Here is a 27,236-nt window from a genome sequence, read left to right on the forward strand (position 1 = left end):
AATCGAAAGTCATGAGGTTTGGACACAATGAGTCGGTGACACAACTTCAAATACAAGGTATTGCCCTACAATGGGTCAATGTATACAAATACCTGGGCATCTGGATTGACAAACGCCTCAAATTTTACACTGAGATAAACTATCTAAGAGACCGAATAGGCAAGAGAGTCAACATGATGAGAGCCATGACAGGACCCAAGGTGGGTGCGGGACATGTAGTCCTAAGAACGCTATATATACACGCCATTCGATCATTAACAGACTATGCGACACTGGCTCTTAACACACTGTCTGAGGGGCAGTGGGCGAAATTAGAAGTTGTCCAGAATAACGCTATGAGAGCCATTGTCAAGGCACCTATGTGGACAAAAATCGAAAACTTACACATGGAGACAGGTCTCACATCTCTCCAAACCAGAGCTGAACGATTAACAGCGTGCTTTGCAACAAAACTGATTACCAGGGCTCGGAAGGGTGACATCAAGAATGGACTCTTACGAGCACTGAACCTTAAAAGATGTCTTTAACAAGAAAACATGGCTATTGTGAGCAGCTGACGCAGACAATCGACTGAAATTGAAAGACACAATCCTCAGCAAAGGACCTGATACAATGAGTCCAGACTATAGCACCCCAGCACCGTGGGAGTCCCCGCCAGCAGTCTTCAACATTCTACAAACTGGGACAAGAAAGGCTGACTGTAACCCACATGAGCTCCGACAGATAGCAGAGAGAAACATGAAGGCTCTAACACCTCACAATAGTACAGTGTATTACACAGACGGTTCTGTAGAGACCACCAGTACGAAGGCAGGAGCAGCCTTCACTATAGAAGGAGGTAACACGTCCCTTTGGAGAACTTCAGATGGATTCTGTACTTTGCAAGTTGAGCTAGCTGCCATACTTGGAGCCCTAAGACACGCCTCCATAAACAGTCAACAAGGCATTGTAATACACACTGACTCACGATGTGCTATTGAAGCACTACAATGCAGAGAGCATAGAGACAACATTCATCTCATAACATCCGTTATTGGACTACTGCAAGGATTAAAACTACAAGATCGGCAAGTTATCATTAACTGGGTGCCCAGTCATATCGGAATCCCAGGGAATGAACGAGCTGATGCTGCTGCCAAGACTGCGTTAGAACAGCGAAACATTGAGATGAACATCCCGCCCAGTCAGCAGCAGATAAAGAAGACCACAATAACACGAACTGCCCAGTGGAAAATAGAGAAACATAGAAGATTAACACCAGTATCACGATCGGCCAGGTGGTACTATCTGGTCACGAATTATGAGAGACCACCATTCATGAAGGATATAACAAGAAGGGAAGAAGTCAACTTCCACCGACTGAGACTGGGATACCCATGCATTTGAGAAATACTTGTATCGGAACAAGCAGAGCAGCGCATGTGCAAGACCTGCGACAGCGGAGCGGAAAACACACTGCAGCACTACCTCACAGAGTGCCCTGGAACACAATTAGCTAGGAGAAACATACAACCACCTATCACAGCAGAGAAGGTTGCCAGAAAGCTAACCACCAACTACTCTCAAGAAACCCTACAGTTTCTTACCGAGCATCCCCCCCCCACACTAGTGGTGGAGATGTGCATTTAACCAAAACGCCGCTGGTGTTTTATCCCAGCAGTGGGTGGACCAGCATTTTAGCTTAAGGTCCGCTGAGGTAATATTCCTACAAATCAATTAAAAAAAAAATAAAATAAATAAAATAAAATAATAATGACGGAGTTCAGTCCAGTCCTCTCGTCATTCAGTTCACGTTCTTTTGAGTGACACCTGTCACCTGTTACTTATACTTATTTTATTATTGTGTTGTTCCTGTCGCCACCAATGTAGTATATCTATGTGAGTACCTATTTATATCTCTTATGTGTCCATCAGTGTTTGCTTAGTTACATTTAAGTAATTCAGTGTTATTTCACGTTAGTTAATTTTAGTGTTAGTTATTTTATATGTTTATGCAGTGTTAACGTAATCCAATGCTTTATTTTCTTTTTTGATGTTTCGGTGTTTTAGTATCATTTGTGTCTTAAAAGTTTCGATAGTGAATCAATTTGTTCTGACAGCCTACGAGGCTCTTTATTGTGTTAATATTTAATTTAATTAAGTTCTTAAAGGTTTACTGAATTTATTTTTATTCCCTATTAATTTACTTCACTTCCTTTTTGTTTGGTTACGCCTAGAACCTGGATATTAAAGAAAATTAAGAGACGGCGTAACAACGTAAACGCTTGTTTTCTGCTCAAAAAAGTGTATTTTAGTTCACTGACGTCTTTTCACGGAAAACGCTTGTTTTCTGCTCAAACACACTGCTTTTAGTTCGTTTTACTTCTTTTACTGGAAACATCAGTTTCTGCTCAAAAACAGTGTATTTTAGTAAGTTTTACTTCTGTCACGTAAAATGTTTTTTTCTCCTAAAAATGTTATTTTTAGTTAGTTTTACTCCTAATGAAAACACTTAATTCTGATTGAAAACAGTGGAATTTGTTAGTTATAGTTCTTTTCGCGGAATACGCTTGTTTTCTGCAGAAAGCAGTATATTATAGTTCATTCTATTTTTTTCACGAAAAACGCTTGTTTTTTGCTCCAAAAAGTGTATTTTAGTTCACTGATGTCTTTTCACGGAAAAAGTTTGTTTTTCGCTCAAACACACTGATTTTTGTTAGTTTTACTTTTTGTACTGGAAACACTCAGTTTTTACTCAAAAACGGTGTATTTTAGTAAGTTTTACATCTCACGGAAAACGATCTTTTTTTCCTGAAAATGCTGTTTCAGTTAGTTTTACTTCTTCTAGTGAAAACACTCAATTTTGAATGAAAACAGTGGAATTCGTTAGTTTTACTTATTTTCACAGAATACGCTTGTTTTCTGCACAAAACAGTGTATTTTAGTTCACTAACGTCTTTTCACGGAAAAAAGCTTGTTTTCTGCTCAAAAAAGTGTATTTTAGTTCACTACGTCTTTTCACGGAAAACGCTCTTTTTCTACTAAAATGCTCTTTTTAGTTAGTTTTACTTGTAGTGAAAGCACTCAATTTTGAATGAAAACAGTGGAATTCGTTAGTTTTACTTATTTTCACAGAATACGTAGTTTACAAGAATAATAATATCCATACTGAGGTGTTCGCTGTTGTCCATCTTCACCAGTGTTTCTCAAACTGGGGGCCACGGCAAGATCTTAGGGGGGGCATGGCGGGCGAGTGTAAGTAGTATACAGTATGTTTGGAGAAAATGTGGAAACTCTGATACAACTTTTTTTTTTTGTCCCTTTGCCTTGTTAGGGGAGAAATCGTTTTTTTTAATTTGTCTGTTTTTTTGTCATTGTGTGTAATCATCATACCCGTACGGTACAGTTTTAATATTTACACAGTATGGTGCAGCAGCTAGTTTTCATTTCCAACAGATTCGCTCAGATTGCACGATTCTAGTTCCTGTCAGCAGGGTGACGGGTGCTGGAGTGATTCACTGATCTCACATGTTCTGAAGTACATGTCCGTGTGTCATCGCTTTACAAGTGGTGATCATGTTCTCAGTCTGGCTCAAGATATCATTAGGAAAATATGTGAGTGAACTGTGAGTGGACTGTATGTGTGGACTTCATGCATGTTTGTGTATTTGTCATTCGGATTATTTCTCTTTTTTTATTATTATTATAACTTTTTAGTCTTTATCATTCGTCTGTTTCTGTGACATTCTGTTTTTTTAAGAATTAGTCAACATTTAGAGAGAGAGAGAGAGAGAGAGAGAGAGAGAGAGAGAGAGAGAGAGAGAGATTACAAATGTTTAGTAAAACCAAGAGATTCATGATTCTTATATTTCTGTTTTTTATTTTTATAATTTTTAGCCCTTATCATTCGTCTGTTTCTGTCTGTTTTTTTTTTTATAATTTCCTTAGAATTGCGATGGCTGCCAGTGTTGTTAAGAAGCGGAAGTACAATGATAAATACATTAACTGCGGATTTACATCAATCCTCGCTGATGGCATCGAGAAACCTCGGTGTGTGTTGTGTTTCAAAGTGTTGGGGAACGATTCCATGAGGCCTAGTAAGCTGAAGTATCATCTGACGACAATCCACCCCCAGTATGCGGAGAGAGACCCCGATTTCTTCAAGCGCCATGAACGGAGTTTGGGAAAACAGAGACCGGATGAGAGTGTTGCCTTCCAACAACAGAACCTAAGTGTAGTTGAGGCATCATATGAGGTTTCCATTGAAATGACTAAGAAGAAGAAGGCCCACACGATTGGTGAAACTTTAATTAAGCCGTGTGCTTCAAAGATGGTAAAGCGGGTTCTTGGAGAGGCAAGTGAATGTAAGATTTAGCAGATTTCCTTGTCAGACGACGCGGTGAAACGGAGAATTAGTGAAATGTCAGATGATATCAGGGAACAAATGATACAGGAGATTAAATCGTCTCCAACTGGTATGTTTGCAATACAATTGAATGAGTCAACGGATGTGAGTTCTTATACACAGCAACTCGTGTTTGTTAGGTATGTATTTTTGCGTGATATCAAGGATGAAAAGCTGTTATGTACACAGCTTGAAACTACCACAACAGCTTTAGATGTGGTGGAAAAGTTGACTTCTTTCTTCACAACTAACGGGATCATCTGGAAAATAAATTGTGGAGGCTGTACTGATGGGGCTCCGGCGATGCTGGGCTCGAAATCGGGGTTACAGAAGCACGTCGCGGAAGTGGCTCTGAATGCCAAAGGGGTTCATTGTATGATCCATTGCTTTGCACTGGCGTCAAAACCCTCCCTGATGCCCTTTGCAAGATCCTGGAGGCAGTGGTAAAATGCGTCAACTTTGTGAAAGCAGGAGATTTGAACTCTCGCCTTTTCCAGAACCAGGGATAGAGGCATGGATTCAGAGCATGTAACCCTCCTCTTTTACTTCAAAGTGCGATGGCTTTCCACGGGTAATGTTGTGAATAGAGTGTTCGAACTTCGGGGAGAACTAAGTTGTTCCTGGAAATGAAAGGGAAGGATGATCTACTGAGTCACTTCAACGAGGTGTTGTGGGAGCCACGTCTTGCGTACTTGGCAGACATATTTGAGCAGCTAAACATGCTATTCAGCCTGTTTAGCTGCTCAAGCTACAAGGCAAGGAAATAAATGTTTCACCACATGGATTGTATTCGTGCATTTCTTAAACTCCAGAACTGGCAAAGAAAAGTCAGAGCAGGAAATGTTGCCATGTTTGAGAATATCATAAATGTTCTTGACGAGATTGAAGAGGATCATATACTTGACCCATCACTCAAAAATGAAATAATTCAGCACTTGAAATCCTTGGAAACTGAGCTCAAAAGGTACTTCCCAGAATTCGAGGAGGAAGAGGGGAAATTGGTAAGGAATCCTTTCTCTGGCGCTCTTTATATTTCTGCCATTCCCGAAGATGATCAAGGCGAATTCCTTGATCTCAGGAACGAATCTGCTGCCAGAGACCTCTATGAAGAATATTTCTGACTGTATTCTGGTGCTCAATGTATCAGGCATAACCAAAAGTTAGTGAGATAGCACTTCGAGTCCTTTTGCCATTTTCCACTACTTATTTATGTCCTTTATCAGTGACTCAACATCGAATCAGTCGACTGACTGAAAGAAAACAATGTCATCCATCCTTTTGAACTGTAACAATACATGGATTCTGTTTGATGATTGTAGACATTAAAATAAAGGAAGAGAACCAAAACAGTCTATTTTCATCATTATTTGTGAGGGGCTTGGGAAAGAACTGAAGGGGGGCACGAGGATGATGAGTGTTCCTTATGGGGGGAATGGAGTGAAAAAGTTAGAGAAACACTGGTATAGTACAACCAAACAGTACAGTACAACCAACTCAGTACAGTACAACCACACAGTACATTACAACCAACTCAGTACAGTACAACCACACAGTACAGTACAACCAACTCAGTACAGTACAACCACACAGTACAGTACAACCACACAGTACAGTACAACCACACAGTACAGTACAACCAAACAGTACAGTAAAACCAACTCAGTACAGTACAACCACACAGTACAGTACAACCAACTCAGTACAGTACAACCACACAGTATAGTACAACCAACTCAGTACAGTACAACCACACAGTACAGTACAACCAACTTAGTACAGTACAACCACAGAGTGCAGTACAACACACAGTACAGTACAGTACAACCACACAGTACAATACAACCACTCAGTACAGTACACCACACAGTACAGTACAACCACACAGTACAGTACAACCACACAGTACAGTACAAAACTCAGTACAGTACAACCACAATACAGTACAACCACACAGTACAGTACAACACACAGTACAACCACACAGTACAGTACAACCAACAAGTACAGTACAACCAACTCAGTACAGTACAACCAACACAGTACAGTACAACCACAGTACAGTACAACCACACAGTGCAGTACAAGTACAACCACACAGTATAGTACAACCAACTCGGTACAGTACAACCAACTCAGTACAGTACAACCACACACAGTACAGTACAACCAACTCAGTACAATTACAACCACACAGTATAAGTACAACCAACTCGGTACAGTACAACCAACACAGTACAATGCAACCAACTCAGTACAGTACAGCCAACAGTACAGTACAGTACAGTACAACCAACACAGTACAGTACAACCAACACAGTACAGTACAACCAACACAGTACAGTACAGCCAACACAGTACAGCAACAACCAACACAGTACAGTGCACCCAACTCAGTACAGTACAACCAACACAGTACAGTACAACCAACTCAGTTGAGTACAACCAACACAGTACAGTACAACCAACACAGTACAGTACAACCAACTCAGTACAGTACAACCAACACAGTACAGTACAACCAACACAGTACAGTACAAGCAACACAGTACAGTACAACCAACACAGTACAGTACATCCAACACAGTACAGTACAACCAACACAGTACAGTACAACCAACACAGTACAGTACAACCAACACAGTACAGTACAACCAACTCAGTACAGTACAACCAACTTGTAGGTTATGTATATAAGCTACTGTGCCGAGTAGCAACCCTGTATATAAGCTACTGTGCCGAGTAGCATTTATATATATTATCACGTGGCAACACTGCGTGCGTTATGTGGCACCATTGCCCCGAGGCTGCCATATGGCAAGGCAACCTCAGTCTGACTGTGTGAGCCGTGCATGGCACACGCGAGTCACCACTTGTATTTCTCTCATCCATAATAAACGGACTTCAGTGTTACACGGTTGTTTCCCTACCTATCACTGCATTCCTCAGGGAACACTTGTAACCACCATGGCGCAGTGGCTAGGATCTGTGGACTTACAAAGTGTGTGAACGGTGCCGAGACAGTTACGTCTGCCGGTGATGGGCGTCGACTCATAGTGTTTTGTGTTGCGCTGTGTTTCGCCGCGATGTGCAGTGTTGGGCCGTCACAGTGCGTTTTAGTGACGGTGGCAGTGTTAGTGTCAGTGTATTAGTGTGTCTAGAGCTGAGAGTTGAGCATTGGCATGATTTTTTGTGGTATCCACGGAGCACGCAGCGGTACACCCTTCTCGTGTGACATCCCGGGTGATACTGACGGTCTCACTCCCGCCGCGTCTCCAGCCACCGGCATTAAGGCCACCACGAAGCAATCTCTCAGACACACACACACGCACGCACGCTCGCACTCACTCACGGACAGAACAGTGGACTATATGCGTTATTCCTGCGCTGTTTATGTCATATATATGTGGTTCGAGCTGTTGAGGCGCCACTTTATATACTAAACAGTGCAGTCCATGCACACACTAAGATGGGAGGTAAGAAGGGACAACGTCAAGATGGGAGACACGACTCCTCACCACCTTCTCCTCCACCGGGCGCAGACTCTCATCCTCCACCTCCAGTGACGGACATTGCCACAATTCTGAGGTGGATGGACGACCGGGACGAGAGACGCAGAGAGATGGAACTTCAGAGGGAGGAGACACGAAGAGAGGAGGAAAAGTTGCGTTTTGAGGCACTATTGGCGACCCTGGCGCTAACCCACCCACCCTCACTCGCAGGTAGCGCGCTTCAAGGCGCCAGTACACTCCCTCCTCCACCCCACCAGCGTCCTCCAGGTACTCTTGCCTCCAAACAAACAGCTCCCAAGGCATCTGTTCAACCCCCACCCGCCCTCTCACCAGACGTCACGTTTCAGCTTTTTCGTGAGTGGAGGCGGCGTTGGACAGATTACTCCACGATGGTGGACCTTGACAGCATGCCTCCAAACAAACAGCTCATCCAACTGCGGATGTGTTTGTCGCTGGAGACCCAGAGAGTTTTGGAGCACACGTTGCAAGTGCCTCCCGATTCTACCTCTTCAGTGACGAATGTGCTCGACCTTTTACAGGAGCATGTTAAGGGTCGGAACAACGAGGCTTTGCGTCGCCGTGCCTTCACCAGCTGCAAGCAAGCAGAACGAATCCTTTGACGACTTTTTTGTACGCTTGAAGAGTTTGTCAGAGGAGATCGACGTCTGCAAGGCGCACAGCCGGGAATGTGAGGAAGCCTGGATCAAGCATGGGATCTTGACAGGTGTCAGGCACGAAGAGTTGATGCAGCGACTCATCCCCCTGGACGCTTCCTCCACACTCCAGGTGGTAGTGACTGAATGTCGGTCATACGAGGCCACCAAGTCCGCCACCTCTGCCTTACGGGCCCCACCTGTTGTGAGAGCTATCTCACAATACAAGAAGGATAAGAAGGCGGCCAACAACGCGAAGGCTGCCACACGTTCTTCCACGCCTCTGCCTAGTGCTTCCTGTGGCAGCTGTGGAAAGCAGCACAGCCCCAAGACATGCCCAGCCGCCGACTCACTGTGTCGTGGATGTGACCGTAAGGGCCACTGGTCTAACACAGACAGGTGCCCTGCACGAGGCCGCAAGTGTCAGGCCTGCGGTCGCTATGGACACTACGACAAGTGCTGCCGCCAACCGAAGCCCAAAAGCCCGAGACGAGGAGGAAAGCAGCGCACTTCCCTCCGGGTGGTTCGCACGCAGCCAGATGGCCAACGCAGCCCCAAGCAGCAGCGGAGTCACATCAGGAGGATGGACTCGACCACACGCCCCAGGGCTACCCCTTCCCCTACCATCCGCGTCGCCGTCACACACGGTGATGTGTCGGGTCACATCGAGGTGATACCGGACACCGGCGCCGATACCACGGTGATTGGGTTGAAGCACCTCCAGAAACTGGGCCTCACCAAACGTGACCTGGGACCACCGCCGCAGCTGCTGCACTACAATGCGGACGGTTCCCAGATGCCGGACGCTGTGGGCTCCTTTCAAGCGGAGATCACTTACGGCGACAGGTCGTGTCACGGATGGATCGACGTGCAGCCTACTATCGCGACACCCTTGTTGTCATGGGAGCACCTCAAGGAGTTATGCGTGGTGCCCAGAGACTTTCCCCAGCAGATGCCAGCTGCTCGTTACACCGCCAGCAGGGTGCGTGAGTCGACGAGCGACGCGCCTGGCGCTGCCACACGGAGCTGCCCAGAACCCGCGTCCACTCCCACCCACACAGGACGCTCCCCTGCCCAGATCCTGTATGGTCACCCTCTCCGCTCTTGCGTTCCTACACACGCCAAAGCCTTTGCGAAGGACTGGCAGACCAAACCCTAGAGCTGTGACCGCCGCGCCGCTTCACGTGCCCAGGACTCCAAGGCTCGGTATGACGACCGTGCCCGCCCTCTTCAGCCAGTGGAGATTGGTGCCCTTGTCCGCGTCCAGGACCCGACGACGACACGTTGGGACAAGGTGGGCATAGTGATGGGCGTCGGCCGGTCGCGGGACTACAAGGTCAGGATGCCGAGCGGCCGTGTCTGGTGGAGGAACCGCCGCTTCCTCCGGCCAGTCCCATCCCCTTGCTGCTGGCCCCCTGACTGAGGACGATTCACCTACACCTCACGAGGATCCGCCCCACAGTGCACCTCGACGCTTGGAGCAACTTAGGACTAAGAAGTCCGCTCAAGACAAAGACTATGAGCGTGAGGGGGGAGGGAGATGTAGGTTATGTATATAAGCTACTGTGCCGAGTAGCAACCCTGTATATAAGCTACTGTGCCGAGTAGCATTTATATATATTATCACGTGGCAACACTGCACGTTATGTGGCAACATTGCCCCGAGGCTGCCATATGGCAAGGCAGCCTCAGTCTGACTGTGTGAACCGTGCATGGCAAACGCGAGTCACCACTTGTATTTCTCTCATCCATAATAAACGGACTTCAGTGTTACACGGTGTTTCCCTACCCATCACTGCATTCTTCAGGGAACACTTGTAACCACCACAACTCAGTACAGTACAACCAACACAGTATAGTACAACCAACACAGTACAGTACAACCAACTCATTCCAGTACAACCAACACAGTACAGTACAACCAACTCAGTAAAGTACAGTACAACCAACACATTACAGTACAGTACAACCAACTCAGTACAGTACAACCAACACAGTAAAGTACAACCAACTCAGTAAAGTACAGTACAACCAACACATTACAGTACAGTACAACCAACTCAGTACAGTACAACCAACACAGTACAGTACAACCAACACAGTACAGTACAACCAACTCAGTAAAGTACAGTACAACCAACTCAGTACAGTACAACCAATCCAGTACAGTACAACCAACACAGTACAGTACAACCACAGAGTACGGTAGAGTACAACCACCACAGTACTGTACAACCACCATAGTACTGTACGACCACACAGTACAGTACAAAAAACAAAGTAAAGTACAACCAACACAGTACAGTACAACCAGTGAGTACAGTACAGTACAACCAACACAGTACAGAACAACCACAGAGTACAGTAGAGTACAACCACCACAGTGCTGTATAACCACACAGTACAGTACAACCAACACAGAACAGCACAGTACAACCAACAGAATACAGTACATCAAACACAGTACAGACTATCCACACAATACAATACAACCACATAGGACATTACAGTACAGAACAACCAATACAGTACAGCACATAACAGTACAACCACACAGTACGGTACAGTACAAACAACACAGTACAGAACAACCACAGAGTACAGTAGAGTACAACCACCACAGTGCTGTATAACCACACAGTACAGTACAACCAACACAGAACAGCACAGTACAACCAACAGAATACAGTACATCAAACACAGTACAGACTATCCACACAATACAATACAACCACATAGGACATTACAGTACAGAACAACCAATACAGTACAGCACATAACAGTACAACCACACAGTACGGTACAGTACAAACAACACAGTACAGTACAACCACACTGTACAGTATAACCAACACAGTACAGTACAACCAACACAGTACAGTATAGCACAACCACACAGTACAGTGTAACCAACACAGTACTGTATAACCAACACAGTATCTACAACCAAGACAGTACAGTACAACTACACAGTACAGTACAATCACGCAGTACAGTACTATACAACCACACAGTACAGCATAACCACAGAGTTCAGTACAACAAACACAGTACAGTACAAATAACACAGTACAGTACAGAACAGTACAACCAACACAGTACAGTACAGAACAGTACAACCAACACAATACAGTACAACCAACTCAGTACAGTACAACCAACACAGTACAGTTCAACCAACTCAGTAAAGTACAGTACAACCAACACATTACAGTACAGTACAACCAACTCAGTAAAGTACAGTACAACCAACTCAGTACAGTACAACCAACTCAGTACAGTACAACCAACACAGTACAGTACAACCACAGAGTACGGTAGAATACAACCACCACAGTACTGTACAACCACCACAGTACTGTACAACCACACAGTACAGTACAACCAACAAAGTACAGTACAACCAACACAGTACAGTACAACCACAGAGTACAGTAGAGTACAACCATCACAGTACTGTGCAACCACCACAGTACTGTATAACCACACAGTACAGTACAACCAACACAGTACAGCACAGTACAACCAACACAGTACAGCACAGTACAACCAACACAGTACAGCACAGTACAACCAACAGAATACAGTACATCAAACACAGTGCAGACTATCCACACAGTCCAATACAACCACATAGGACATTACAGTACAGTACAACCAATACAGTACAGCACATTACAGTACAACCACACAGTACGGTACAGTACAAACAACACAGTACAGTACAACCACACTGTACAGTATAACCAACACAGTACAGTACAACCACCACAGTACAGTATAGTACAACCACACAGTACAGTGTAACCAACACAGTACTGTATAACCAACACAGTATCTACAACCAAGACAGTACAGTACAACTACACAGTACAGTACAATCACGCAGTACAGTACTATACAACCACACAATACAGCATAACCACAGAGTTCAGTACAACAAACACAGTACAGTACAAATAACACAGTACAGTACAGAACAGTACAACCAACACAGTACAATACAGAACAGTACAACCAACACAGTACAGTACAACCAACTCAGTACAGTACAACCAACACAGTACAGTACAACCAACTCAGTAAAGTACAGTACAACCAACACATTACAGTACAGTACAACCAACACAGTACAGTACAACCAACACAGTACAGTACAACCAACTCAGTAAAGTACAGTACAACCAACTCAGTACAGTACAACCAATCCAGTACAGTACAACCAACACAGTACAGTACAACCACAGAGTACGGTAGAGTACAACCACCACAGTACTGTACAACCACCATAGTACTGTACGACCACACAGTACAGTACAAAAAACAAAGTAAAGTACAACCAACACAGTACAGTACAACCAGTGAGTACAGTACAGTACAACCAACACAGTACAGAACAACCACAGAGTACAGTAGAGTACAACCACCACAGTGCTGTATAACCACACAGTACAGTACAACCAACACAGAACAGCACAGTACAACCAACAGAATACAGTACATCAAACACAGTACAGACTATCCACACAATACAATACAACCACATAGGACATTACAGTACAGAACAACCAATACAGTACAGCACATAACAGTACAACCACACAGTACGGTACAGTACAAACAACACAGTACAGTACAACCACACTGTACAGTACAACCACCACAGTGCTGTATAACCACACAGTACAGTACAACCAACACAGAACAGCACAGTACAACCAACAGAATACAGTACATCAAACACAGTACAGACTATCCACACAATACAATACAACCACATAGGACATTACAGTACAGAACAACCAATACAGTACAGCACATAACAGTACAACCACACAGTACGGTACAGTACAAACAACACAGTACAGTACAACCACACTGTACAGTATAACCAACACAGTACAGTACAACCAACACAGTACAGTATAGCACAACCACACAGTACAGTGTAACCAACACAGTACTGTATAACCAACACAGTATCTACAACCAAGACAGTACAGTACAACTACACAGTACAGTACAATCACGCAGTACAGTACTATACAACCACACAGTACAGCATAACCACAGAGTTCAGTACAACAAACACAGTACAGTACAAATAACACAGTACAGTACAGAACAGTACAACCAACACAGTACAGTACAGAACAGTACAACCAACACAGTACAGTACAACCAACTCAGTACAGTACAACCAACACAGTACAGTACAACCAACTCAGTAAAGTACAGTACAACCAACACATTACAGTACAGTACAACCAACTCAGTAAAGTACAGTACAACCAACTCAGTACAGTACAACCAACTCAGTACAGTACAACCAACACAGTACAGTACAACCACAGAGTACGGTAGAATACAACCACCACAGTACTGTACAACCACCACAGTACTGTACAACCACACGGTACAGTACAACCAACAAAGTACAGTACAACCAACACAGTACAGTACAACTACAGAGTACAGTAGAGTACAACCATCACAGTACTGTGCAACCACCACAGTACTGTATAACCACACAGTACAGTACAACCAACACAGTACAGCACAGTACAACCAACACAGTACAGCACAGTACAACCAACACAGTACAGCACAGTACAACCAACACAGTACAGCACAGTACAACCAACAGAATACAGTACATCAAACACAGTGCAGACTATCCACACAGTCCAATACAACCACATAGGACATTACAGTACAGTACAACCAATACAGTACAGCACATTACAGTACAACCACACAGTACGGTACAGTACAAACAACACAGTACAGTACAACCACACTGTACAGTATAACCAACACAGTACAGTACAACCAACACAGTACAGTATAGTACAACCACACAGTACAGTGTAACCAACAGAGTACTGTATAACCAACACAGTATGTACAACCAAGACAGTACAGTACAACTACACAGTACAGTACAACCACACAGTACAGCATAACCACAGAGTTCAGTACAACAAACACAGTACAGTACAAACAACACAGTACAGTACAGAACAGTACAACCAACATAGTACAGTACAGAACAGTACAACCAACACAGTACAGTACAACTACACAGTACAGTACAACCAACATAGTATAGTACGACCACACGGTGCAGTACAACCAATACAGTACAGCACAGTACAGTACAGTACTGTAAAGAACAACCAAAACAAGGCAGTACAACCAACAGAGTACAGTGCAACCAATACAGTAGAGTACAGTACAATCAACACAATACTGTACAACCACACAGTACAGTAAAGTACAATACAGTAAAGTAAAACCAACACAGTTTAGTATAACGACACAGTACTGTTCAACCACACAGTACAGTACAACCACCCAGTGCAGTACAACCAATACAGTACAATACATTACAGTACAACCAATACAGTATTGTACAGTACACCCACTCAGGACAGTACAACCAAACAGTACAGTACAATACATTTCAATCAACACAGTACAGTACAACCGCACATAACGGAACAGTTCAGTACAACCAACACAGTACTGTACAACCACACAGTACAGTACAACCAACACAGCACTGTACAACCAGCACAGTACAGTATAATCACACAGTATAGTAAATCCACACAGTACGGTACAGTACAGTACAACCAAATCAGTACAGTACAACCAATTCAGTACAGTACAACCACAAAGTACAGTACAACCAACACAGTATAGTATAATCACACAGTACAGTAAATCCGTACAGTACAGTACAGTACAACCAAACAGTCCACTACAACACATAGTACAGTATAACCACACAGTACTGTACAACACATAGTACAGTACAATCACATAGTGTAGTACAATACTTTACAGTACAACCAATACAGTAATGTACAGTACACCCACCTCAGGACAGTACTACCTAACAGTACAGTACAATACAGTTCAATCAACACAGCACAGTACAACCACACACAACAGTACAGTTTAGTACAACCACACAGTACAGTACACCACATAGTACAGTACAACCTCAGAATACAGTACAGCTCAGTACAACCAACTTAGTACTTTACAACCAACACAGTACAGTACAACCAACACAGTACAGTACAACCACACAGTACAGTAAAACCACACACAACAGTACAGTTCAGTACAACCAAAACAGTACTGTACCACCACACAGTACAGTACAACCAACACAGTAGAGTACAACCACACAGTACAGTACAACCAACACAGTACAGAACAACCACACAGTACAGTACAACCACACACAACAGTACAGTTCAGTACAACCAAAACAGTACTGTACCACCACACAGTACAGTACAACCAACACAGTACAGTACAACCACACAGTACAGTACAACACATAGTACAGTATAACCACACAGTTCAGTATAACCACACAGTACAGTACAACCAACACAACAGTTCAACCAAAACAGTACTGTACCACCACACAGTACAGTACAACCAACACAGTACAGTAACCACACAGTACAGTAACCACAGTACAGTACAGTACAACCAACACACTACAGTATAGTACAACCACACAGTACAGTACAATTACAACAACCAACATAGTACAGTACAACCACACATTACAACCAACACATTTCAGTATAGTACAACCACACAGTATAGTACAGTACAACCACACAGTATAGTTCAGTACAACCACATAGTACAGTAAAACCAACACAGTACAGTACAACCAACACAGTACAGTATAGTACAACCACAGAGTACAGTACAACCACACAGAACAGCACAGTACAACCAACACAGTGCAGTACAACCAACACAGTACAGTACATCCAACACAGTACAGTACATGACAACTACACAGTACAGTACAGTACAGCACAGTACAGTACATTACAACCACACAGTACAGTACAGCACAACCAACACAGTACAGTACAATACAACCTACACAGTACAATATAGTACAACCATACAGTATAGTACAGTACAACCACAGAGTACGGTACAACCAACACAGTATAGTACAGTACAACCACACAGTACAGTACAGTTCAACCACACAGTACAGTAGAACCACACAGTACAGTACAACCAACACAGTACAATACAGTACAGTACAACCACGCAGTACAGTACAACCAACACAGTACAGTACAACCAACACAGTACAGTATAGTACAACCACACAGTACAGTACAGTACCACACAGTACAGTACAGTACAACCACACAGTACAGTACAACCACACAGTACAGTACAGTACAACCACACAGTATAGTACAGTACAACCACACAGCACAGTAAAGTACGACCACAAAGTACAGTACAACCACACAGTACCGTACAGTACAACCACACAGTAAAGTACAACCACAAAGAACAGTTCAACCACACAGTACAGTACAACCAACACAGTACAATACAGTGTAGTAAAACCAATACAGTACAGCACAGTACAACCACACAGTACACTACAACCACACAGTACAGTACGACCAAACAACACAGTACAGTACAGTGCACTACAACCAATACAGTACAGCACAGTACAACCACACAGTACAGTACATCCAACACAGTGCAGTACAACCATCACTGTACTGAACAACCAACACAGTCCAGTACAACCAACACAGTACAACACAGTACAGTACAACCACACATTACACTACATCGTCACAGTACAGTAGAGTAAAATCAACATAGTACAGTACAACCACACATTACAGTAAAGTATAGTACACTACAGTATAACCAACATAGTACTGAACAATCAACACAGTACAGTATAGTACAGCCACCACAGTACAGTAAAACCTCACTGTCTAGTACAACCAATACAGTACAGTATAACCACACAGTACATTACAACCAACAGAGTATTGTACAACCAACTCAGTGCAGTACAGTACAACCAACACAATACAGTACAACCACACAGTACAGTGCAACCACACAGTACAGTGATAACAACACAGTACTGTACAATCGACAAAGTACAGTACACTACAACCGCCACAGTACTGTACAACCATCACAGTACAGTACATCCAACACAGTACAGTGTATACACACAGTACAATACAACCACATAGTACTTACAATACAGTACAACCAACACAGTACAGTACAACCACACAGTACAGTATATCCAACACAGTACAGTACAATACATCCAATAGAGTACAGTACAACCACACAGTACACAACAACTAACACAGTAGAGTACAGTATAGTACAACCGACACAGTACAGTACAACTAATGTTTCCAGATACGGCACATTTATCAGGAATTGTCACAGATTGAGCCCCCCCCCCCGTCCCTCCCCGGGACGCTGAAAATTTGTATTTAATGCGCGGTGAAGGACGAATTTTCGACTCAGAGTGGGTTGATTTGTTATAATTAGATTTTGGTCTTCGTGTCCTTCGCAAATTTGACAATGTGTCTCGATATATTTTCATCAATGTCGGATAGAGTCTTGTGGTACTCCACTAAAAACTTTTTCCATTCAGTATGTACTCTGTTTATGATCACTCTCTCTTGCCTGTCTTCAAGCCAGTTGTTATTCTACACCAAAATTTTGCCTGCGATACCATATGCCTGGATCTCTTAGACTATTCGCGCATGTGGGACTTTTTCATACATCTTGGAGAAATCCATTTACAACACATCCACTGGTGAGCCTTAGTCCACAGATTCTGTTACCATTCCAAGGAACGTGAGTATGTTTACCAACTGGATTTTCTTTCCATGAAACTTTGTTGTGGTGCTTTGAATGCTTCAGAATGTTTTCAAAGAGTTGGCATATATTTGATGTTAGGCTGATCAGCCTGTAGTTTTCTATTGGACTTTTTCTACCCTTCTTGTATACTGGGGTGACTTTGGGTAATTTCCAGTCCCTAGACCTTGATCTAAGCATTTCCTGACATTTCAACTTCGTATAAGATCTGGGTATAAATTACAGTAAGTCCCATGTGTTGGACTGTATCATAAAGGTTATATGACGTAGATATATACTACAGGCACAGTAATTTCCATGTGATGCCTGGCTACTAACGGGTCACTTCCTGTATGGAGAGTTGCAGCGACACCTTACTGTTGAAATCCACCAAAACATGTTGTCAATAAATATTATAATATGCATCAGTTTCAAAGGTGCGGTCACTCCAGACTGGTCATGCAAGGTTACTAATAATGTTTCTTTTTCATTGAAGTAGAGGGTGTTAGAGAAAATAAGTGTCGCTATTTGAAGCGTCACAATTATTATGCAATGGCTGTATTTCATGAGTAGTTTAGGACGTGAAGTGTTCGTAGGAAAAGTTTGTGGTAATTAGATGGTGTATTGATGCAGGACCCAGGCGTTCTCTCTCTCTCTCTCTCTCTCTCTCTCTCTCTCTCTCTCTCTCTCTCTCTCTCTCTGTGGGTATACCCAAGTTAACATACCTAGTGACAATTGAAATCAATACAGGTCATTAAAACACACCTTTAATTAAGTTCCGAGATTATATTATTTTAAGAGTTATAGTTCCAATCTTGTAAAAAGTGTAACATTCTGTATACTGGTAAAGACACATTAACCTGATACCTACGTTTATATAGTTCGCAGGGTTACTTAACAACAGAAAGGTCATTAAAGGTCACTGCAAGACGTAGAGGTCCATAAAGATCATAGAGGTCACTGGGGTAGTAGAGGTCATTGATGGTCGTAGAGGTCACTGAAAGTCATAGAAGTCACTGGTGATCATACAGGTCACTGGGGTCATAAAGGTCACTGAAGGTCGTATAGGTCACTGAAGGTCGTCGAGGTCACTGAAGCTCATAGAGGTCACTGGGGTTATAGAGGTCACTTAAAGACGTAGAAGTCACTGATGGATCATAGAGGTCACTGGAGATCATAGAGGTTACTGGAGGCCGTAGAGATCTTTGAAGGTCATTTAGGTCTTCGGGGCTATAGAGGTCACTGCAGGTCATAGAGGTCACTGGATGTCGTAAAAAACTGGAGGTCGTAGAGGTCACTGTAGGTCGTAGAGGTCACTGGATACTGTACAGGTCGCTAGGGGTCATAGAGACTACTGAAGGTCGTAGAGGACACTGGGGGTCATAGAGGTCACTGGTGGTCATAGAGGTCACTGAAAGTTGTAGAGGCCACTGGAGGTCATAGAGGTCACTGAAGTTGTAGAGGTCACTGAAGGTCGTAGAGGTCACTGAAGGTCGTAAAGGTCACTGAAGGTCATAGAGTTCACTAGAGGTCATAGAGGTCATAGAGGTCACTGGGGGTCATAGAGGTCACTGAAGGTCATCGAAATCACTGAAGGGTAGTGTGGTCTTTAGGTCACAGAGGTCACTGTAGCTCATAGAGGTCATTGAATCTCGTAGAGGTCACTGAGGTTCAAAGAGGTCACTGGGGTCGTACAGGTCAATGGGGTTCATAGAGTTTACTAGGGGTCATACACTTCACTCGGGGTCATAGAGGTCACTTAAGGTCGTAGAGGTCACTGGAGGCCATAGGTTACTTGAGGTCATAGAGGTCTCTGAAGGTCATTGAGGTCTTTGGAGTCAGAGGTCACTGAAAGTCGTAGAGGTTACTGAAGGTCGTAGAGGTCGTAGAGGTCACTTGAGGACATAGAGGTCTCTGGGGGTCACTGAGGTCTTTGGAATCATAGAGGTCACTGAAGGTCCTAGAGGTCACTGGATGTCGTAGAATTCACTGGAGGTCGTAGAGGTCACTGAAGGTCGGAGAAGTCAATGAAGGGCGTAGAGGTCACTGTAGGTCATAGAGGTCACTGGAGAGCATAGAGTCACTGGATATCATAGAGGTCACTGTAGGTCATAGAGGTCACTGGAGGTTGGAGACAGCATGAGGTAGGAGGAGTTTGCTGTGGCCTCCAGTGATGTGAAAGGTCATTTCCTCCTCTGTGGAATAATAAGTGAAATTAATAATTTATCTAAGCAACGTTTGTTTATTATTATTATTATTATTATTATTATTATTATTATTATTATTATTATTATTATTATTATTATTATTATTATTATTATTATTTTTATTATTATTATTATTATTATTATTTATTTTATTTTTATTTTTTTTTTATTAGTAGTAGCAGTAGAAGTAATAGTAGCTATTTATGTATTAGGATCTCTAATATTAAGGTTATAAAATGGTGTAGAAGGTATGCCAATTGGGGGAGGCTGGAGGCCATTTTCTATAAAAAAAAATATATATATATATATATATATATATATATATATATATATATATATATATATATATATATATATATATATATATATATATATATATATATATATATATATATATATATATATATATGCTGAAACACAAGGAAAGAAGAAAACACTTAGTTCCCAAGCGCTTTCGTGTAATTCACATCTTCAGGGGTGAGTACAGACTAAGGAGAAGTACAAAACAAGGTGTATATATACAGAGGAGGGTGAGGTCAGGTCCACAATGGTCACATCTTCAGGGGTGAGTACCACCCCTAAAGATGTGAATTACACGAAAGCGCTTGGGAACAAAGTGTTTTCTTTCTTTCCTTGTGGTTATCAGCATATACCTGGATCACGCGCACCTACAGTGGTTTATTTGCACATATATATAGTAGTTGTAGGCGGCCGGCGTGGGTGTGGTGGAGTGTCCTCCCTCATCTAAAGTGTTATTGTAGGGGACATATTCGGAGTGTGGGAGCTGGAAATTCACAGTGTGTCGGTGATTATCGGATGTCACCCTAAGCATTGTCACCGAAGGTTCTTCTCATCCCTTACGGCATTAATCGCAAATATTCCGTGTGTTCACCAGCGATCACCATGCGAGTAGTGAGTGTTTTGCGGGACAGCTGGTGCAGGTACCAGTGCCAGTGTCGATAGGCCTACTTTGGCAGGTGTGGCCTCGCGACTCTCGCCCCTATGGGCAGTGACAGAAGGTCATGTGTTCTACCGTTTGCGGTCGCCTCCCACAAGTAACGGACACTTCATGTAGTGACACCCGACCAAGTAAGTATACATAACTAATCTTACATCAGTGGTTATTTCTGCCAAGGATATATAAACAAGTGTTAGGTGTGACAATAGGGTGTGTCATAGGAGGGAAGATCAGCTAAAACTAATGGCCCATCACTTTTTTGGTAGATTTTAGTGTATATAAACAGAAAATAATTTCAGTTTCAATATTTTGCAACCTTTTGCTAGGTAAATTTTAGCGTGAAATTTATCGAAAATCTAACGTACAGCTGCATTAGTGCATTACAACGTAAATAGTGAACATTGCTTTCGACTTCATTCTTAACAACCCAACTAACCAATATTTTTTTATGTTTCAGATTCGATGATGAGAAAGTTGATAGCATTTGCGATGGCTGCTGGCCGCAGACGAGGAACCAAAAAATCCAGCCATCTCAGTCACTATTATCTTGGGTCTGGGGAGAGAGCTCTGAAGTCGAAGCGCCTACATTGAGAGATGCTTTTGAGATACGGTGTTTTTAATCAGGCAACCAGTGAAAAGAACCAAAGAACTTTACACAAACAAAGTACATGCCAGATATGACCAAAGCTGTCTTGGCACAGTACACTCTGGCTAACGCTCAGTTCAAGCTTCCAGTCATAACAAGTCAGAAGAAGATTAGTGAGAGACTGCTAGCCAGTTGGGAAAAGGCAAGAGATATCTCTCTTAGGAGAGGAAAACTTGCAGTTAAGGACAGCTTTGCCAAGCAACTGGACCAGTTATTTGACATAATTACTTGCAAGTGCCCAATTGTTCTCTGTCCTGAGTTTAGATGCGATCGTGACTGTAAATCCGAGGCCCACATCTCATGTATTTGCAAGCGTGAACCAAAGATTCCTTGTGATCGAACTGGCATTTGTCAAAGCACAGAGAGAGAGAAGACTGGCAGGGGCTCTCATGATTTCTAGCCAAGATATTCCGAGTCCAAGAGACAGGGGCTACAGAGAGACAGAAGAGGAGAAGAGTTGCCGAGGAAAAGAGACTTGAGAAGGCCCAGGGTGAGGTAAAAAAGGCCGATGATTGGAGTCAAGCTGATTCAGAGTTTAATGACTTCCCCATGGCTGATCCGAGTGCTGACCAGGAGAATGGTGACTTTGTCCCTAACCCAGAAAATAATGATCCCAAACCTTCCAGGCATAAGATTCGAAATGGGAAAGATATCCTGAGCATAGCTCTGGCCAGCATGTGACACCACACTGGTCTCAGAGAAACTGCAGAGATAGCAACAGCTGCCTGGATTGACGGTGGTTTGATAACACCTGATGATGTTCACCTGGTGATAGATCATAACAAAGTAAGGAGAGCTCAGGAGAAACTTGTCAGTAACCTAGAAGAGGAGTTTGATAAGGGGATAAGAGAAAATGGAATCAATTGTTTGTTCTTTGATGGGAGAAGGGATGACACTAAAGTGTTCATGAAAGTTGGAGATTCTGACAAGTTGTTCCCTGCCATGGTGAAGGAGGAACACTACTCCTGCTGCAGTGAACCAGGAGGGAAGTATTTGTGGCATTTCACTCCAGAGAAAGATGACATCAGGAAACCAGCTGAGATAGTGGCAGATAACATTGTGAACTGGCTCAAAGAGAGGAACGTAGACCAGACCCTGCAGGCCATTGGAGGGGACAGCAGCAACACGAACACAGGGTGGCAAGGGGGGGTCATACAGTGGATAGAGCGGAAGATTGGGAGGAAGCTGGTCTGGATTGTTTGTGACCTCCACACCAAAGAGTTGCCACTCAGACATCTGATCCAGGAGCTGGATGGCAAGACTCTTTCAAACAACAGATGGTTTGGTCCTCTTGGCAAGATGCTGGACTCTGCCACTGAGTTAGAAATAAATCCGAGCTTTGAAAAAATCACAGATGGCCCTCCACTCGTTGAGCTTGCACATACTGTCATTGACGACCTGAGTACTGACCAGTACTATGGTTACATGATTTGCAGTGCCATCAAAACTGGGGTCATGCCTGATAGACTTGCTTACCTGCAGATAGGTCCAGTCTCACATTCTAGGTGGCTCACAACGGCTCTCAGGTCTCTGCAGAATTTGGGTCGCTCATCAAACTGAAAGGGAACCAGCTTCACAACCTGAGACTTATTGTCCAATTCATCGTGGAGTGTCTACTTGCCAAATTGGTTCAACACCAAGGTCAAGTCATCGTTCTCCGAAGGTCCGAGGCATGTTCTCTTCCAGCTTGAGCTCCTGAGGAGTCAGCCAAGGAAGGTTGTTCAGATTGTGGAGCAGACTGTGAGGAGATCTTTCCTGGTATGCTCATCCCGAGGCAGTTCTGCAGACAATGCTCTGCAGTAAGGATGAGGAGGAGAGAAGAGTGGCAGTCAAAAAGATCTTGGATATGAGACTTATGAGAGGATCTGGGCATGACGAATCAGTTGGTGACGATTCCTTCAGGGTCAGGAAGACTCCTGAAGTCCAGGCTGGCAGTGAGCCCCTCTACCTGCAGCCTCACCAATGTTCAAGCCAGAGCTTTCCTGGACAACCCCATGCATGTCCCTGCCTGGCCCTCGCGACACCCAGAGTATAGAGCTGTGTACAGCAAGTGAGCGAGGCCAGCAGTCACGTACAGCCAGGAGAGGAGGGAAGGCTACATCCGAGCTCAGGTGGTCAGCAGGAGGTGATGAGTAGAAACAGAAGCAAGAAAGACATGTTCTCTATGGTGTGCAGCAACACCGGGTCGTAGTAGTAAAACCGGTTTTTGTATTTGATGATATTGTTTTCGAAAGGTATATTAAATTTAATAAATGTGTCAAGATCATTCGTTTCACTATTCTGGATCATTTTCATCCTAATAAATTAACCTGATACATTTACTTTACTTTAAATAAGCTATTTAGTGGTGTTGGTAAAAGGGTGGGAATACTGAATTTTCATAAGATTTCAAGTTAAAATTTACCTCGCAAAAAATGAAAACTTTTCAAATCTGAAGATATCACATGATTCTGCACATGGAACTACATCATTAATACCATGGGCCGATTTTTCAAACTCAAAAAAAAAAAATTCGCCTCCGTATGACACACCCTAGTGTGACAATTCTTGCTCCCAGTGTATCACTCTGACGTGTGGATTGTCGCCCTCAGGGGAGTGGCCTACACACCCATGCGCGCACGTATGCCAATACTACCCGGACACAGCAGTCCAGCCTGTCACCTCTCCGCCCTTTCCTCATAAGAACTAGTTTCTTCTTCTGTATGGGACCATAGCAGATGTCGGAGGCGGACGTAACTGTCGCCCGAAGTGCAGAACACTATGCCAGTTAACAGACATTGTTGCGTCTGTGCTAGCCAGAACCAAAATTGCACTAACTGTGATTGTGCGAGAAACAACCGACCATGTGTGGTTTGCAGAAAGGGAAACAATTGTCGGAACCCACATGGCAGGGAGCCGACACAGGAGGCCACAGTGGATATCGCCGGGACCCAACCGCCAGATGATATCCTAAATGATAGCAGTGCGTCTACTCAACCTGAAAATGTAGTACCAATAAACGCTGCTCCAATAGCAGTAGATGTCCACGAGGTGAATGGCAGACAGCCACCACAGTGGAATGGCATGTCGATGGAAAATGCGGACATATGGGTTAAAGAAACTTACTCAGAATTTGTCAGGTGGTCGCCAGCTAACCTGTTTGAACCACCCAAGTGTGCGGTCACCAGAGAAATGATTCGGGAGATGACTCGCCTCATAACAGTGTACACTCAGGACTGCTTCCTTGCTCCTTTAGCTCTTCAAATGGGGCAATAATACACCATCTATTCTGTCAGAGGACACACACAAGGACTAAGCATAAAGAAAATGTGGCAGCAATGAAGAGAAGATTGACAATATGGCAGAATGGGGACCAAGAACACTGCAGGAGAGACTAAAATTTATAGGAGACGGAAAGCAAAACACCGATGACGTTGCAAGAAAGCTTGGAAACAAAATGCGTGTGGGAAAAGTGTCTTTGGCGGTAAGACCTCTCACAGAGGAATCCTCCGGTGGTGTTCTGCCAATAAACAGACATTTAAACAACTGAAGGAAAAACATCTCCCTACAAGTGAAGAGGAAGGCATCATTTTCCAGGGTGACTAAATCTCACCAAATGCTGTCCTATTCGAGAAAATAACAGGAGGGACGATGTGGAAAAAATCACTAAAAAATCAGGGAGGGGCCGGTCGTTCAGGCCTGGATGCAAATGGTTGGAGAGTCATTCTCAGCACTAACATGTTTGGCTCCGTAGCAAGTGATCTCTGCACTGTCATTGCCACCCTTGCAAGAAAGCTAGCAACCTCGTGCTACCAACTCCTCCATGCTCTGACGACCTGCCGCCTCATTCCCCTGGATAAGAATCCAGGATGTAGGCCAATAGGGGTGGAGGTAGTAAAGGATGATATCAGGGCAGCGGCAGGGAACCTGCAGTTTGTGCTGGCCACCAGGCTGGAGGGGAAGCTGCCATTCACGCCATGAGAACGATATTTGAGCAGCATAATTGTGAGGCTGTTCTTCTGGTTTACGCTTCCAACGCATTCAACATGCTTAACCGTAGACCACATTGCACAACCTCAAGATAAAGTGTCCAAGCTTTGCAATGTATGTTGAAAACACCTATAGGAATCCATCAGACCTCTATATAGCAAACATCAAGGCTCTAAGAGGTGATACCAACTAAGGGAACAACGCAGAGGGATCCTGTTGCAATGATAATGTACGCAATAGACCTATCCGTTCTCCAACACACAATAAAATTTTAAACAACCGAGGTCGAGCAAGTGGCGTTTGCTGACGACCTTACTGGAGCAGGAATATTGGAGGACATCAAAAAGTGGTGGGACCTGATAACATCATATAGTCCACAAATAGGGTACCACCCAAATGCCAGCAAATCCTTCCTCAATGTGAAGCCAGAACATTATGAACGGGAAATGGAGGTATTCGGTGGAAGTGAGGTCAAAATAACAAAGGATGGCCAAAGACACCTTGGTGCAGTAATCGGCACGACGGACTTCAAGACCGAGTACGTAACGGGAAAGGTGAATGAGTGGGTTAGGGAAATACAAGCTCTGTCTGATATTGCTAACACAGAGCCACATGCAGCTTTTGCGGCATTCACCCATGGAGTCAAGCATCGCTGGAACTACCTGATGAGTACTATCCCTGATATCGGTCCCCTCCTCCACCCTCTGGAAGAAGCTATCAACATCAATTTCATTCCCAAATTAGTGAAACATCTTCACTTACCCCCAGCAGAAAGATCACTCCTTGCACTCCCACCGAGACTGGGAGGAATGGGATTGACCAATCCAGAGGAGATTCCTGCCACCGATCATCAAAACTCAGTTAAGCTCACGGCAGCTCTCACTGACCACATAATAGCTCAGAACGCAACAGGTGAGGTGGATACCAGCGAAGTAAATAAGATTCGACGGTCCATAACGACAGAACGACAGCACAGCCAAAGTGATAAGTTGTAGTAATTGATGATGCAAGTACCAGAGAGTTTGAAAAAAAAATGTAGCAGCACAGAAGGTGGGCGCGCAAACTGGTTAACTACGTTACCGATAAGGGCAAATAGTTTCTGTCACAATAAGCAAGAGTTTACAGATGCCATTGCTCTAAGGTAAGGTAGACCAGTAGAAGGTTTGCCCTCCCTATGTGTGTGGCTCTTCCAATGACGTCGATCACGCCAT

The 27,236-nt window shown here is 43.7% G+C and overlaps 2 protein-coding genes across 2 annotated transcripts; one reads left to right on the forward strand and one right to left on the reverse strand.

The window, feature by feature from the left end:
• The first annotated feature begins 3,934 nt into the window (after positions 1 to 3,934).
• On the forward strand, positions 3,935 to 4,354 carry LOC121853953 (zinc finger BED domain-containing protein 5-like). Its single transcript, XM_042348348.1, has one exon. It carries the CDS (start codon positions 3,935 to 3,937, stop codon positions 4,352 to 4,354), a length of 420 nt encoding a protein of 139 aa, XP_042204282.1.
• A 14,657-nt stretch (positions 4,355 to 19,011) lies between these two features.
• LOC121853952 lies at positions 19,012 to 20,440 on the reverse strand (the record flags this gene model as incomplete). The annotated part of the gene is given in 1 exon segment (XM_042348347.1): positions 19,012 to 20,440. A coding segment is annotated over 1 exon segment (77 nt), but the record flags the coding sequence as incomplete, so codon positions are not given.
• Positions 20,441 to 27,236: the final 6,796 nt, after the last annotated feature.

This window comes from Homarus americanus, unplaced genomic scaffold, assembly GCF_018991925.1.
Source record: "Homarus americanus isolate GMGI-L3 unplaced genomic scaffold, GMGI_Hamer_2.0 scaffold39649, whole genome shotgun sequence".
NCBI lineage: Eukaryota > Metazoa > Arthropoda > Malacostraca > Decapoda > Nephropidae > Homarus > Homarus americanus.